The sequence below is a fragment of the Gambusia affinis genome, linkage group LG17 (assembly GCF_019740435.1).
Source record: "Gambusia affinis linkage group LG17, SWU_Gaff_1.0, whole genome shotgun sequence".
NCBI classification, from domain to species: Eukaryota; Metazoa; Chordata; class Actinopteri; order Cyprinodontiformes; family Poeciliidae; genus Gambusia; species Gambusia affinis.
In genome coordinates, this window is record NC_057884.1 from 7,295,074 (window position 1) to 7,308,911 (window position 13,838).

The 13,838-nt window shown below is 37.3% G+C and overlaps 3 protein-coding genes across 3 annotated transcripts; all 3 read right to left on the bottom strand.

Annotated features, from left to right (window-relative positions):
• Window positions 1-687: 687 nt before the first annotated feature.
• On the bottom strand, window positions 688-2,339 carry LOC122847151 (basal body-orientation factor 1-like). The gene is made up of 2 exons (XM_044144577.1): window positions 2,208-2,339; window positions 688-2,126 (listed from the first exon to the last, which is right to left on the bottom strand). The coding sequence occupies exon 2, from the start codon at window positions 2,094-2,096 to the stop codon at window positions 753-755; it is 1,344 nt and encodes a 447-aa protein (XP_044000512.1). The 5' UTR covers window positions 2,097-2,126; window positions 2,208-2,339; the 3' UTR covers window positions 688-752.
• A 1,599-nt stretch (window positions 2,340-3,938) lies between these two features.
• LOC122847152 (basal body-orientation factor 1-like) lies at window positions 3,939-5,638 on the bottom strand. The gene has a single exon (XM_044144578.1). The coding sequence runs from the start codon at window positions 5,447-5,449 to the stop codon at window positions 4,001-4,003; it is 1,449 nt and encodes a 482-aa protein (XP_044000513.1). The 5' UTR covers window positions 5,450-5,638; the 3' UTR covers window positions 3,939-4,000.
• A 1,116-nt stretch (window positions 5,639-6,754) lies between these two features.
• LOC122847153 (zinc finger protein OZF-like) lies at window positions 6,755-12,851 on the bottom strand. Its single transcript, XM_044144580.1, has 5 exons — window positions 12,572-12,851; window positions 11,618-11,752; window positions 11,253-11,372; window positions 10,382-10,504; window positions 6,755-9,934 (listed from the first exon to the last, which is right to left on the bottom strand). Exons 2-5 carry the CDS (start codon window positions 11,694-11,696, stop codon window positions 8,634-8,636), a joined length of 1,623 nt encoding a protein of 540 aa, XP_044000515.1. The 5' UTR covers window positions 11,697-11,752; window positions 12,572-12,851; the 3' UTR covers window positions 6,755-8,633.
• Between the last annotated feature and the right edge of the window lie 987 nt (window positions 12,852-13,838).

The following is a 13,838-nucleotide window of genomic DNA, read 5'->3' on the forward strand; positions in this document are numbered from 1 at the left end:
GACATTATTAACTTTTTCTTTTGCACACCCTCACAATATAATTGCTGACAGTCCTTATTTAACCACTCTGGTTAAAACATTTTCATGTGAAACGGGTCATGTGATGTGAGCACAAAATTTACTGAAATAGGGAACACAAAACCGATGGCAACGGACCAGAAACATTATTGCGAGATCACAACATTTATTGCAAAAGAGCACAAAGGCCTTTGAGAGAGAGCAAGAAAATTATTGAGAGAAAAAATGCAAAACCTATTGCAAGAGAACCAAAAATTTATTGCGAGACATTGCAACATTTATTGCAAGAGAATGAAAAACCTATTGCATTAAAAAAAAAAAAAGAACATTAAGAGGATACCAACATTTACTAATGGAACGCAAAACTATTGCAATGGAATAAAAAAAATATATTGCAAGGAAACGCAAAATTTATTGCGAGGGAATGCAAATTTACTGTTTTTACTGTCAGCGAATGCAGTAACAGGGTCTATAAGTCTCAACCGTAAATGTTTTGTTTGCTTCTTAAGGGTTTGCAAACTTTAATTTCTCACTATTGTGATAAATTGCATTTCCTAATAGAATTGTTTAGTTTTTACCATTTCCCAATAATGAAAAATGATATAACGATTGCCCATCCCTGACAACACAAATCATTAAACAAGGTTATTTTGATGCACATATTTATTATTGAAATTTTCAACTGCATTTGGCAGGTTTGGTGTCAGCACGCTGCTCTTCTTCCTACGGGACTCTCACAGATCCAACTTCTGGTAGATCACATGTTCTTCATCTCCATTCATTTTAGCAAAGAGAAGAGTGAGCACTTTTTCTTTTTGCTCCCAAGTGAGATCAGACATGTGAACCTCGTTGCTGGGGAGATGGGGCCCTTTTTCAGCTGCCTTCATGTCTGAATACAAGGATTTGGTGCTTTTGGGACATTGATGGAAGGTGTGGATGGGGGGGAGCCTTATCCTCCCCGGCATGGCGTCTCTAAATTTCTGACGGTAGTCTTGATAGGCCTCCTTTGTGTTCCGCTTTCTTTCGTCAGATATCTCCTGTCGGACGTTATCCAGGGCTTCGTGGAAAAACACCTCCATATCTCTGCGTTTCTCCACAATGGTCCTCGCCAGCTTCTTCACTTGACAGATCTCCTTCTCTCGCAAGGCGATAATTTTCTGTAGTTTGTCCAACTCGACCTGACTGGCCTGGATGGTGACTTGGTTTTTTTTCTCATTCTCTGTTTTTTCTTTCTCCAATTTCAGGAAGGCTTGCTCCAGATAAGCAGCTTCGGCCGTGACTTCAGTAAGCATATTTTGTAGACTCGCAATCTCAAAACCACTCTCCTTTAATGTTGACTTCAATATTTTTCTCTCCACTGCCAGTGAGAGTTTGTCCTTAGACAGTGACTGAGCCACTTCATTAAGCTCATCTAAATTAACCAAGGCAGCTGTGAGGTTTTTACTTAGCCAGTTATTTTTCTTGCGACTATCGTGCGCTTCGTTTTCCATCTGAATAATGGAGTTTTGCTGCTCAACAATTAGAGCACTCATCTCCTTCATGTTACTTATGTGGCTCCTTTCCCTTTCTGATATATCCCTTTCAAAGCATATATATTCCTCCTTTTTTCTTCTTAGGTTTTCTTTGTATTCTTCTTTAGATACTTTCATTTGCTTTCTCATGTTAGCTATCTTATTCTTTATCCGAGTCTCGATGGCCTTTCTTTTTAAAATTTCTTCCTCAAACTTCTCGAACTGTTGCTTCTTTTCCTTTTCCCACTCACGACGTTCTTCAATTGCAAGCGCTTCCAGACTTTTGATCTGTTCCTCCAGGCTTGTGATCCTTTCCTCTTTTTCTTTTAAATATTTCTGCCAATATTCAGTGGCCCCATATTCAGTCAACTCCGCCTGGTATAGGAGATTTCTTAAATTCTCAGTCTCGGAAGCGAGTTTGTAATGTTCTTTCCGGTGGTATTCTAAATCTTTCTCTGTTTTTTTCAGCTTCATCTCCCTACGAGAGCTGACTTCATCTATTTGGGTGTTAGGAGTATTTGTTTTCGGATTTTCGTCCTTTCCCTGGCTTGCATTTTTGGTCTCCATGACAGATCTGAAAGAATTCACCTTTACCTGCTGTTATAAAAAAAAAAAAAAAAGTTAAATATATTACTGAGATAGCACACAGTAGCACTGTAACTGGTAACCAATGCCTACCTGTAAAATAAACGCATACTTAAGTCTAGATATCGATGTGCAATTATCAGGGAAGTCATTAGGAACATCACCGTGACGTCACATGCTTCACCTCTCCTGTGAGGTCACACTGCAAACGCACTCAGATCGTGTTACACAGCAACTAAAGTTCTGCAACCTCTGAAGTAAGTTTTTGTAAAACGTACTGGCAAACTTATCAGATCAATGCTTGCAAACATTAAAGGAAAAAAAATAAAACAGAGAGAACTAATTTGAAATTTTTTTTTTCCTGCAAATAATTAAAGTAATCACTGCCACTGTCGTTAATACATTTTTAATTATAGTTCTTGTGCTTTCATTTTTCAAATAAACAAATAAAATAAAAAATAGGCAGGCATTAAGTGGCTTGGGGGGGTCGGGAGTCGAATCGGGGACAACTGCATTTATGAGTGCACCCTTTGCATAAGGTGTGCCTGGCCTACCACTGAGCCATGTGGCGCCCAATTGTTTGTTTATTTTAAATCTGTTTGCTTTTTTCAAGACTTTTGTTTATAACATCCTAATACTCTCTTATTCCAGCAAAAGCCATTTTTATTCTTTGGCTTTTAACCTCAGCGAGACTTAGTTTGAGCTGACTCACTTTGAACCTTTTTTTTTTAATTATTAGTGTTGAAATTTTGCTAGTCTTATATAAAACACATATATTTTTTAACATATGTTTTTGGCACGCAGCTATGTGGTTCACTTTTTTTCATCTATGGTTGGTGCTACATAAGTGAAGGTGATCTGACGCATATCAATAGCCTGCAACAACGACCTTCCCTTTTGAAAGCCACATATTTTACCAAAATAAAAATACATTCCTGCATATACCCACACACACACACACACACACACGCACATACGCATGCAAACACAGATATATATAGAAGCATATGTGTATAATGACTGGTATTCTGCAACTTTTAAAGGTCTTTCTGCTTCATCACTCTTGACTTCAGTACTAAGTCATTAATTGCAAGAGAACATAAAACCTATTTCAAGGGGGCAAAAAAATTTATTGCGAGAGAAAATAATTTATTGTGAGGGAGCGCAACATTTATTGCAAAAGTATGCAAAACCTATTGCAAGGAAACATTTATTGCAAGAAAACACAAAGCCTATTGCGAGGGAACGAAACATTAATTGCGAGGGAACACAAAATTTATTGCGAAAGAATGCAAAGCCTGTTGCGATAGAACAACGTTTTATTGTGAGGACACAACGTCTATTGCGGGAGAACAAAAATTTAATTGCGAGGCAATGCAACATTGATTGCGAGAGAACGCAAAGCCTGTTGTGAGGGAACACAACATTTTATTGCGAGGACGCACAACGTTTATTACGAGATAACAAACACTTTAATGTGAGGCAATGCAACATTTACTGAGGGAACGCAAGATTTATTGCGAGAGAATGCAAAGGCTAATGTGAGGGAACAAAACATTTATTGAAACAAAAAATGTATTTTGAGGGAAAGCAATTTTATTGTAAGGGAACATAATAATTATTGTTTATTGGCAGTGAAAGCAGTAGGAGGCTCCATAAAACCCTGAAGCAAAGTTTATTGTTTTTTTTTATTGGTTTGCAAACATTAGTTTATCACTATTATGATAAACACAATTCTTATAATTTCTCTATTTCTCATTTTCCGATATTAACAAATGATATAATTATTGTCCATTCTAAGAGCATGAATAATTACACAAGTATTTTTTTTTTCAATGTATATATTTATTGATTAAACTTTTGACAGCGTTCGGCGGCTCTGCGTCCTACAGAACTTTCACAAATCCACCTTCTTGTAGACCACGGGGGTGGAGCCAGCCTGCACTTCGGAAATGACAGTCAACCCTCATCGTACTGGATTTTGATGCACATTCTGCATTTCCGTTCATTTTAGCAAAGAGAAGAGTGAGCACTTTTTCCTTTTGCTCCCAAGTGAGATCAGACATGTGAACCTCTTTGTCAGGGTAATGGGGCCAATTTCCAGTTGCCTTCATGTCTGAGTACACAGATTTGGTGCTGTTGGGACTTTGGTCAAAGGTGCGGATGAGGGGGAACTTTCCCTTTCCTTCTGCTCTGTCTCTACATTTCTGATAGTAGTCTTGATAGGCCTCCCTTGCGTGCCGCTTTCTTTCGTCAAATATCTCCTGTCGGACGTTATCCAGGGCTTCGTGGAAAAACACCTCCATTTCTCTGCGTTTCTCCACAATGGTCTTCGCCAGCTGCTTCACTTGACAGATCTCCTTCTCTCGCATGGCGATAATTTTCTGTAGTTTGTCCAACTCGACCTGACAGGCCTGGATGGTGACTTGGTTTCTTTTTTCATTCTCTGTTGTTTCTTCTTTCAGTTGCTTGAGGGCCTGCTCCAGGGAAGCAGCTTCGGCCGTGACTTCATCAAGCATCTGTTTTTGACTCTCCATCTCACAAATGTTATTCCTTAATGTTGATGTCAGAGTTTTTTTGTCCACTGCCAGTGAGAGTTTGTCCTTAGACAGTGAATTAACCAGTTGATTCAGCTCATCTAAATCAATCAAGGCAGATTTTAGGTTTCTAATTAGCCATGTTTTTTCCTTATTAATTTTGATCAGTTCACTTTCCAATCCGACAATGTTTTTGTCTTGCTCAGCCTTCAACTGATTCATCTCACTTTCTCTGCATATGAAGTTCCATTCTTTCTCCTTTGATTCATTCAATAAGACTGAATATTTCTTTTCTGTTTTTCTTATGTTTTCTCTGTATTCTGCTTTAGACACTTGCATTTGCTTTCTAAGGTTAATAACTTTTTTCTGTATCCGAGCCTCGGTGGCTTTCTTCATCAAAATTTGTTCCTCAAACTTTTTGAGATCTCGCTTCCTTGCGTTTTCCAACTCAAGTTTCCGTTTCGCTGCAGTCTCTTCTTGCTTTTTGAGCTTTTCCCCCATCGCTTTGATTTTCTCATCTTTATCTTTTAATTCTTTTAGCCAAAAACCGGTGACGCCAATACCGCACTTCTCCTCCAGGAATAGGGCGCTTTTTACTTGTTCAACCTCGGTTGTCTTCTTCAAGATTTCCTTCCGGTGGTAGGCTAAATCCTGCTGAGCTCTCTTCAGCCTTATCTCCCAAAGTTTAGTGCTGGTTTCATACATTTTGGCCTTCCTCTTCATTTCTTGTTCGAAGATAAGCAAGTAGTCTTTCACAGTTTGCGCACCTTTTTTCGCCTTTCCTTTTCTGGGCGCCATGGCAACTTTGAAAGAATTCCTCTTTTCCTGGTGCTCTTAAGAAAAAGTTAAATTTACTCTCAATCTAGCATACAGTAGTAGCACTGCGCGACTGTTAACAAATGTCTACGTTGCAATAGTCTGTGTTGTCGTTAGGGCCGTCTCCGTGATCACATGCTTCGCCTCACCTCTGAGGTCATTCTGCAAACAAGTCAGAGTATGTTACATAGCAACTAAAGTTCTGCAATCTGTGTTTGTTGTTCTCTTTGTAAAATGCCTGTTAGTCTTGATTAGTTCAATTCTTGCAAACGCAAAATGGAAAGTAAGAAATTCAAAGTAAAACATTTAGAGTAAAAGCCTTCACTGACACAGTCTCATAAAATATATTTTTTTTAGTTTTAGTTACTCCACTTTTGTTTTTCAGACTGAATCTTTTCAATCTTACTGAGACACAAGCATGTATGTTAGGATCTGTTTTTTAAAAAAAGTAAAATGTAGCACAGATTCTGATGACTGTGTGTTGATTACTAAATATGAAACTGAAAAAGTGGGGAAAAGTACTGCTAGTGTGATAATAGAGCTATACTATTCATACTGATGCAACATAAAAATCTATGCAACATAAACTTTTATAGCTTACTTGACTTTCTTTGCTAAAGCCAAATATGGTTCTTAAATGAATGCATATTTAGCTTTACTTATATTTTTTGTATTTATGTATACTTTTCTGTTGATGGAGCAGAGGAGTTGTTCTTTAAAATGATTTTCAAATAAATACTGTACTGTGTTTCTGTTTTATTAATAAATAAAATTATTTTATGACTTTGATTTTTAATACTGAAGTACTAATCTACCTAAATTTTTGACACCTTTGTGGAGGGTGTTTATTTTGTTCACTGTGTCAAGTCAGCAACCTTCCACATTATTAACTTTTGAAATGGGATTCATGTAGCTTTTAAATTTCTGCGAAACTGACCTTTTTGGGTTTTCAGTCAATGTAAGACATGATATGAAACAGAAATCCAAGCAGAAAATTACAGTCTGTGTAACAAATGTGCACTTTTAATTTAATTACTGAAATAAATAACATTTTTGGCTGTTTGTCTTTGTGTTTTTAGGAGCTGGAACAGAGAATATTAAAGGAATAACATATTTACACACATAAAACACTACATCAGTGGCTCTCAAACCATTAAAGAACCAGCTAAAAGATTAAAACATATAACAATATGATGAGATGCTATATTTTGATTCCCACGTCTAACAGAAATAATCTTCAGGCTTTCAGATTTATCTCACTGTTTCCATCTTAAATCTCAACACAACTCTCGTGACCAAATTCCTTTTATTGTTTTCCTTTACAATTGCGCAAGCGATGGTGAAACAGAACGGTACAATTGAAGTTAATATGGAATCAAAGCACACAGCTAGTTCACAAATTAAAATTTGAAGATATTTATTGCTAAGACTCATAAGCAACGCATGGAATTTCTTCTTTTGTTTTCTACTTTTGTTCTAAAAAAAAAAGAAAAAGGAATCACATTGTAAATACAGTTATATCAGAGGTAATATCAAGAAACACATGGGGTGTGAAGGCAACAACGAAGGCAAAAAAAACAAAAAACAAAACATAAATAGAACAGCATGACATGATATGCTGCTTTACATTTCCTCATGTCCATAAGGATATCATTATTATTACGAATTTGTCTCTTGTAAACTGCCTTTTCGCCAGCAGTGATCAAGAAAGTCATTATAGTGCTGCAGAAGGATTTCATATGTGTGGGGGCACAGTCATTAATGAAAAGTGTTTGTAGAAGAGACCTAAGGTAGAAACCCAGAGCATTCCAGTCTCCAGTGTGGGATGGGAAAATAAATACACAATCAATAACTTAACTATTTTGGTGTCCAGTTAATCATACAGGACTGACTGTGCAGTGGTGGAAGGATCTTTGTTCTTTCTTTTTTTTTTTTTTGTGACAGCACACCTATACAACTCTGGCATGTACTTCCTAAAATCTTCCCGTACTTCTACGGGTGTTAACTGTAAAAAGCTTCACTGTAGTACTTTATGTTCCTTTTTAACAAATAAAAGTAAAACAATGCATTGATAAATATTGTGCAAATTGATTAAAATAAAAAATAAGGCAAATATAGATACACAACAGTAGCCTAAATAAAAGACACTATAAGAATCTAGGTAATATTTAAATACAATTAAACATTTCCAGAACAGAAATGTGAACTTGTAATGAAACCATTCAGTTACTAGAGTAAACATTTCTGTACATTTTGAAAAATCATAAACGGGACTAATAATATGTGTAATTTATAGTCCTCATAACTATAAATGTCTTACTGACATACACTAACTACTAACACTGAGAATTTAGAAAAATGTAACCATTAAATTTGTCATACTTAGTGTTATCCTACGATAAGCATTATTAATAATTTCATTTGTACAATGAGAGTATGGTAAGTTTGTCGTTGAGCAGTGGTTAATCTGGACCATCATATTGGAGGTTTCACAAGGCTAAAACTCTTGCTGAGAATTATAATCAGTTTTTATGCTGATGGCATAAAACTGTATAAGTATGTGCGTTCCTCTGAGGTGTGAACACAACTCAACAGAGAGGCTCATCTGTCTTTCCGTATCAGAAGCTTTGTTTACACAGAGCCAGTTTTCAGTGAAACTGTAACAGTTTCATGGCAATCCAGCTGCAAGTTTACACAACTCTAGTGATCAGAGTCCCTGACATCAGCAGTTTTTTAAAACCAGGAGTCAGAGGGGAACTTGTGCTGCTTAGCCTTTTCAGCTTAAGGCAACTTCTGATATGAATTAAATATGTGTTACATGAGCACTCGGTTTATCGGAGCTGGTTCACTGTTTTCTAAATGAGGTAGAAGGTAATTAGGTGTCAAAAGCGTGTGTGTGTGTGTTTTGACAACGTACTAAAATCACAGCACCACATTGTGGCCTGGCATGACAACTACAGCTGATTCAAGATTTCTTTGCGGTCTCGTCTAAGCATGGAACGTTTCCTCAACATTACTCTCATGTAAATACAGTGTTACAAAAGGAAAAAATATTTTGTTTGCACTTTAAATCCCACATTTTTAATCCCAAATAGTTGAATTGTACAATGGTGACAAGTTTTGATGTTTATGAGCAAAGCAAATCCTTTCCTACAACATTGATTTTCTATTCCGTGTGGGTGTTCATGTGCTTTTTGACATTAGATCTGAATCGAAACCTTTTACCACAAACATCACAGCCAAAGGGCTTCTCTCCAGTGTGAATCCTCATGTGTTTCCGAAGGGTTGAGCTGTCATTGAACATGGTGCCGCAAAAATCACAACCAAATGGTTTTTCTCCCGTGTGGATTCTGTTGTGCGAGCAAAGCCTCTCCTTTCGGTTGAATGCTTTCCCGCACACTTCGCAGATAAATGGTTTCTCTCCCGTGTGGATTCGTTTGTGTGTAGCAAGGTGCGCCTTTTGTTTGAACATTTTACCACAGACGTCGCACTCGAGGGATTTTTCCAGCGTGTGGATTCCCATGTGCCTATTGAGAACTACCTTTTGGTGGAATGTTTTACCACAGACCAAACAGCTGAATGGTTTGTCCACAGCGTGAATCCCCACGTGTCTGTTCAAGGTCGACTTACTGATGAACGTTTTCCTACAAATATCACAGTTGAATGACTTCTCTACAGCGTGGATTCTCTTGTGTTTATGGAGATTGGACTTTTCCGTGAATGTTTTACCACACACATCGCAGCTGAATGTTTTCTCTCTTGTGTGGACCAACATATGGCCATTGAGGATAGACTTGTATATAAATGCTTTACCACAAACATCACAGCTGAATGGTTTCTCTCCTGTATGAATTCTCTTGTGTTTATAAAGATTGGACTTTTGGATGAATGTTTTACCACAAACATCACAACCAAATGCTTTCTCTCCACTATGGATGCTCATATGTTTGCTAAGGGTTGACTTATCAATGTATGCTTTACCGCAGATGTCGCAGTTAAAAGCTTTCTCTCCTGTGTGGGTCCGCTTGTGTCTATAGAGATATGATCTTTGGTGGAACGTTTTGCCACAAACATCGCAACCAAACGCTTTCTCCGAATCGATCGTCTCCGAATCTAAATTTGGCTTTACAGTAAAACCTTTCTCAGCAACATTGAAGCTGAAATCACTTTTTTCTAAATGGCCTTTCATGTGTTTCTGAAAAGACTCCTGATAGAGGAACTGTTTACGACAGATAGAACAGCTAAAAAATTTCCGGGGTGTGTTAAATTCTACCTCGTTATTTTCCTCCAATTCTCGCACAGTTTCTATCTGCCAGTCATTGTAACTGACATCAAAATCACGACCGCCGCTACATGGGTGATGCTCTTCCTCATTTACGTCGTTGAGAGGTTCTGGGTTCCTTTGGGTTGTAGAGAAGCTCCATTCATCCGGAACTTCTTCTTTAACCACTAGCACCTTCTGGACATCTGTAGGAAAGTGTGAAACACACATTTATATCAAGAAGTAGCCTTTCTTACAGATTTTTTTGGAACATTCTTTGAATTCAGAAGTTTATATACATTTCGTCAGTATCAGTGATAATTAACAAGGGTTAAACCTTGTGGTTCTTTCCACAAAGCTCTGATAGTTTAACTGACACATTTTGGTTAATTGGTGGCCCAACTATTGATGAGGAAATATCGGTTTATGAAAAAAAAATAAAAATACTGTAGCAAAATAAAAGTTACGCCCATTACTATGGTATATGTTCTTACACAGAAAGTGTAGAAACATGAACCAAAAAAGAAAAAACAACAATAATACCATCAGTCCAGTACCAAAGCAGTGCTACAAAGTTACTATCAAAGTTATTGACATGTAGACACACACACAGCTAAATGGCCACAGTTGAAACAGTACAAAAATCCACACACCGGCTGTCAATGGACTGGCTGAAACTTCCTCCTTTTCCTCCTTTAGGTGAAGTTCTGGTCCTTGATGTTTTACTCTGTAGTCCGATTCATTAGACACTTCTTCTTTGATTACTTGCAGGTCATCTGCAAAAAACATTAAAACACACACAACTATAAGATTTTCCATGTGACTTCATATTGCTCTTGTTTTAAGTTGCAAAACATGCTTAGTTTCCATTTGGGATCAATAAAGTATTTTTACATTTGAATGTGACTGTTTACTCATAAATTGCACACAACAACATGGTATAAATGAAGCATAAGCATTTTGTGTCATTATTTTTGTGTACTATTTTATTAAGTTACTAGAGTTACGACAGAGTAATGGACGCACAGATAAGAAAGAGTGTAAAGTAGAAAATAGACATGGGTTACAATATTATTGCCATCGAAATATTTACCAACATTATTCCAATCCCAAAATTTTCTATCGAGCTGACCTACACGGGCCCTGCAGAGGATAGTGAGAGGAGCTCAATCTTAACTTACCAATTTGTTTAAGATAAAAAAGATTACATCAAACATGCTACCATGCTATTCTCTAAAAATGGTTTCAAATAATGTGCTTTTTTTTTAACGTCTGTGTTTATGAAAGGTGAGTTTGAGTTTTAGCATGAGCCATGCAGATGATATCTATGTGTAACACACCTAGGAGGTCTGATTGGTCAGGACAGTAGATAACAGATAACAACTGGATAATGCTAAATTCCTCATATTTATCAGAGCCATTTTGTTCTGATCACAGTTGAAACAACCTTCCAACAGTGTAGCAGTTAAAAAAACAATGAAAATTTTCTCCAAATTAAAAATCCATAATTGTTAAACGGATTACCAGTGGGCAGTGGACTGCTTGAGAGCTCCCCCTTTGTGTCATCCTCTGGACTGTGATAGGTCAGGCCACAGGACCACTCGTCTGGATCTTCTGTTTTAACCACAAGCAGCTGGTCGACATCTGCAGGGAAGATTCCAATAACTTCTTGCACAACTCTGACTCTATGATTCCACAAGTCACATGAGCAACATTACTTTAGTCAGACAATCCTTGATACTGGTGAATTCAATGAAAAACTGGTTACCAAGCCTCAATAACAAACATTAGTACCCAAAATCAACACGTTTGTAATACTGCATTCACATAAAGAAATGTGCAGAATAAAAAAGTGTTATGCTTAAATGACAAACGTATTAGTAGATTACTAGTGGCGAGTGGACTGCTCTGCAATTCCTCTTCTTCCTCCTCGTCCTTCATGGTAAGTTCTGGGTCTCGATGGTCCATAATAGAGCTTCTTTCATCAAGGCCTTATTTTTTAGTTAAAACCAACCAATGGATGTCTACAGGGAAATAAACAGATTTACTTGCACAGTAGTATGGATAGTAGTGGTGATATTTTCATCCCAGTAAATGGCTGCATTATATTAGGAAAACATGCAATTGTGTTGCTTCTGTTACGTATTGAAATTATGATAGTGGTTGCAATTGAGCCACATCTTCCTCATTGATCTCTCTGAGCTATGGCATCTCAACCACTAACTTATTTTGTGTCAAGAGCAGTCAACATATGAGTGTAAATTTGCTCACATGCAAAGCCTTACATTTTCAGAAATCTTGATGAAGCTGTAAAAGTTGCTAAGTGCATATTTCCCAAGGTAGGCTAAGAGCAAAATAGAAAAAAATAAACCTTTTTCTATGTTGCTCTTTGTAGAACAAACAAACTTGGAACATACAGTTCAAATTGACATTTGCTTCCATGTGTTGTAATGCGTGTTAGAGCAGATACAATGCACTAGTTTATGCGCAATTTGCATTTATTTACATTTAATGATTTTTCATTTTCTAATAGACCTAGCCTAGCAGATATGACACGTTATGCTTTGCGCGTATTAATGATGTCAAAAATACTTTAGTGAATCTTCCTTTTCTATGAGGCATCAGCACCGTGACCTGCGCTCATGACAGTCTTGAATTATAACCATCTGTTTACATGTCATTAGCTGATCTTGCGACCAGTAGATCTAGCACACTGCTGCTCTAGAACAGAGTGCAAATTTTGTGCTGCTCCTACATTTTTCTCGTGCATCGTGTCGTTTATTTGGTCGTGTGGTGCTACCAGTAAGTTCTAATCATTGTAGAAAAAAAGCAACTGCACTTACCTTTAACATCTGTGTTGATGTCTTTGTTGTTGCTGTTGTTATTTAGGAGTCTTCTGTAGTCAGGGTCTCACCGAAGCCACAGTCGTATTTGTGAAAACAAGCGTCCGTCTCTGAGAATTTCTATGTAATGGAGGTGGTCAAATGAGTCTTCAAAAAAATAGAAATAGAAATAGCTCTACACTATTTACTTAGCCCAGTATTCTTTTTCTTCTCTCTCAGCTTTATTACGCTTAATGAGAGGGCGCCGCCATGAAAGAAATTCCATCGTGTGCGTTGTCTCGCGATATGTTGGGGATCATATGTCAACGGGTCCGCCATTTTACGAGTGGCATTCATCTTACACCAAGATATGCAGTACTGTTCAATATTTTGAGTACTTTTGACCGAATAAGTTTTTGACACTTGGTAACCAATTACTGCACTTTTTCAAAGAAGAATCTGTAATAGGTAATCAAATGTAGCTTAAAAACGCACCTAAGGTCACCAACAAACTGTTCTGGGAGCGTCCTGGAGAGCCCTGTTTAACCAGTTAAAGTGTTATAATTGTACGATTATGAATTACTAATTTGTTACATTACCAAATACTACTAAAAACACAAACCTTTCTTATTTAGGGCCAAATCAAGCATGATTTAAAAAATATATGTATAGTATACCCTTTTTGCACAAATATTTACCAAGTTAACTAGTTCTGTATAGATGCCTTTCCCATTATAACACATTACAGAAATATGCTTAACATTGAAATTTTCTCCTAACTGAGCCCTTTTATCTCATTATGAGCTTCCTGTTGGAAAGCAGTTTAAAAGGCTCAGCCATTTAAGACATCTACTGGGTCCTTGTGAGCATAACAGACCTTGGTAAATACATTCCTATCAATTTAGTTTAGCTTAATGGATGCTTCGGTAGTATAAAAGGGCTGAAAATGTGCTCTACCAAATTGCTGACCAGAAAATTGCATGGGTAAAGAATTGAGATGCAGGAAGCCACGGAGTCAAACATTACTTCTCCAAAGCTGTGACAGTCCTACTTCACATTAACACACACACACACACACACACACACACACACACACACACACACACACACACACACACACACACACACACACACTTGTATGCCTGTGTGGGAGTGCACATTCCACTTCCAGCACCATTTTTTTTAGTCAGATGCCCTTGCAGCAATGCAATACATGTGCTGATAGCTAATTTCCTTATATGTTTGTAACATAAAATAATATTTGTAAAATAAAATGACGTGGCACTGT

What these genes read in the sequence shown, in the direction of transcription:
- LOC122847151 (XM_044144577.1), bottom strand. Translation starts at nt 2,096, where the DNA reads ATGGAGACCAAAAATGCAAGCCAGGGAAAGGACGAAAATCCGAAAACA.
- LOC122847152 (XM_044144578.1), bottom strand. Translation starts at nt 5,449, where the DNA reads ATGGCGCCCAGAAAAGGAAAGGCGAAAAAAGGTGCGCAAACTGTGAAA.
- LOC122847153 (XM_044144580.1), bottom strand. Translation starts at nt 11,696, where the DNA reads ATGGACCATCGAGACCCAGAACTTACCATGAAGGACGAGGAGGAAGAA. An exon ending in GAGCAGTCCACTCGCCACTA is followed by an intron (nt 11,373 to 11,617) that starts GTAATCTACTAA and finishes TCTTCCCTGCAG; the next exon opens with ATGTCGACCAGCTGCTTGTG. An exon ending in AAGCAGTCCACTGCCCACTG is followed by an intron (nt 10,505 to 11,252) that starts GTAATCCGTTTA and finishes TGTTTTTTGCAG; the next exon opens with ATGACCTGCAAGTAATCAAA.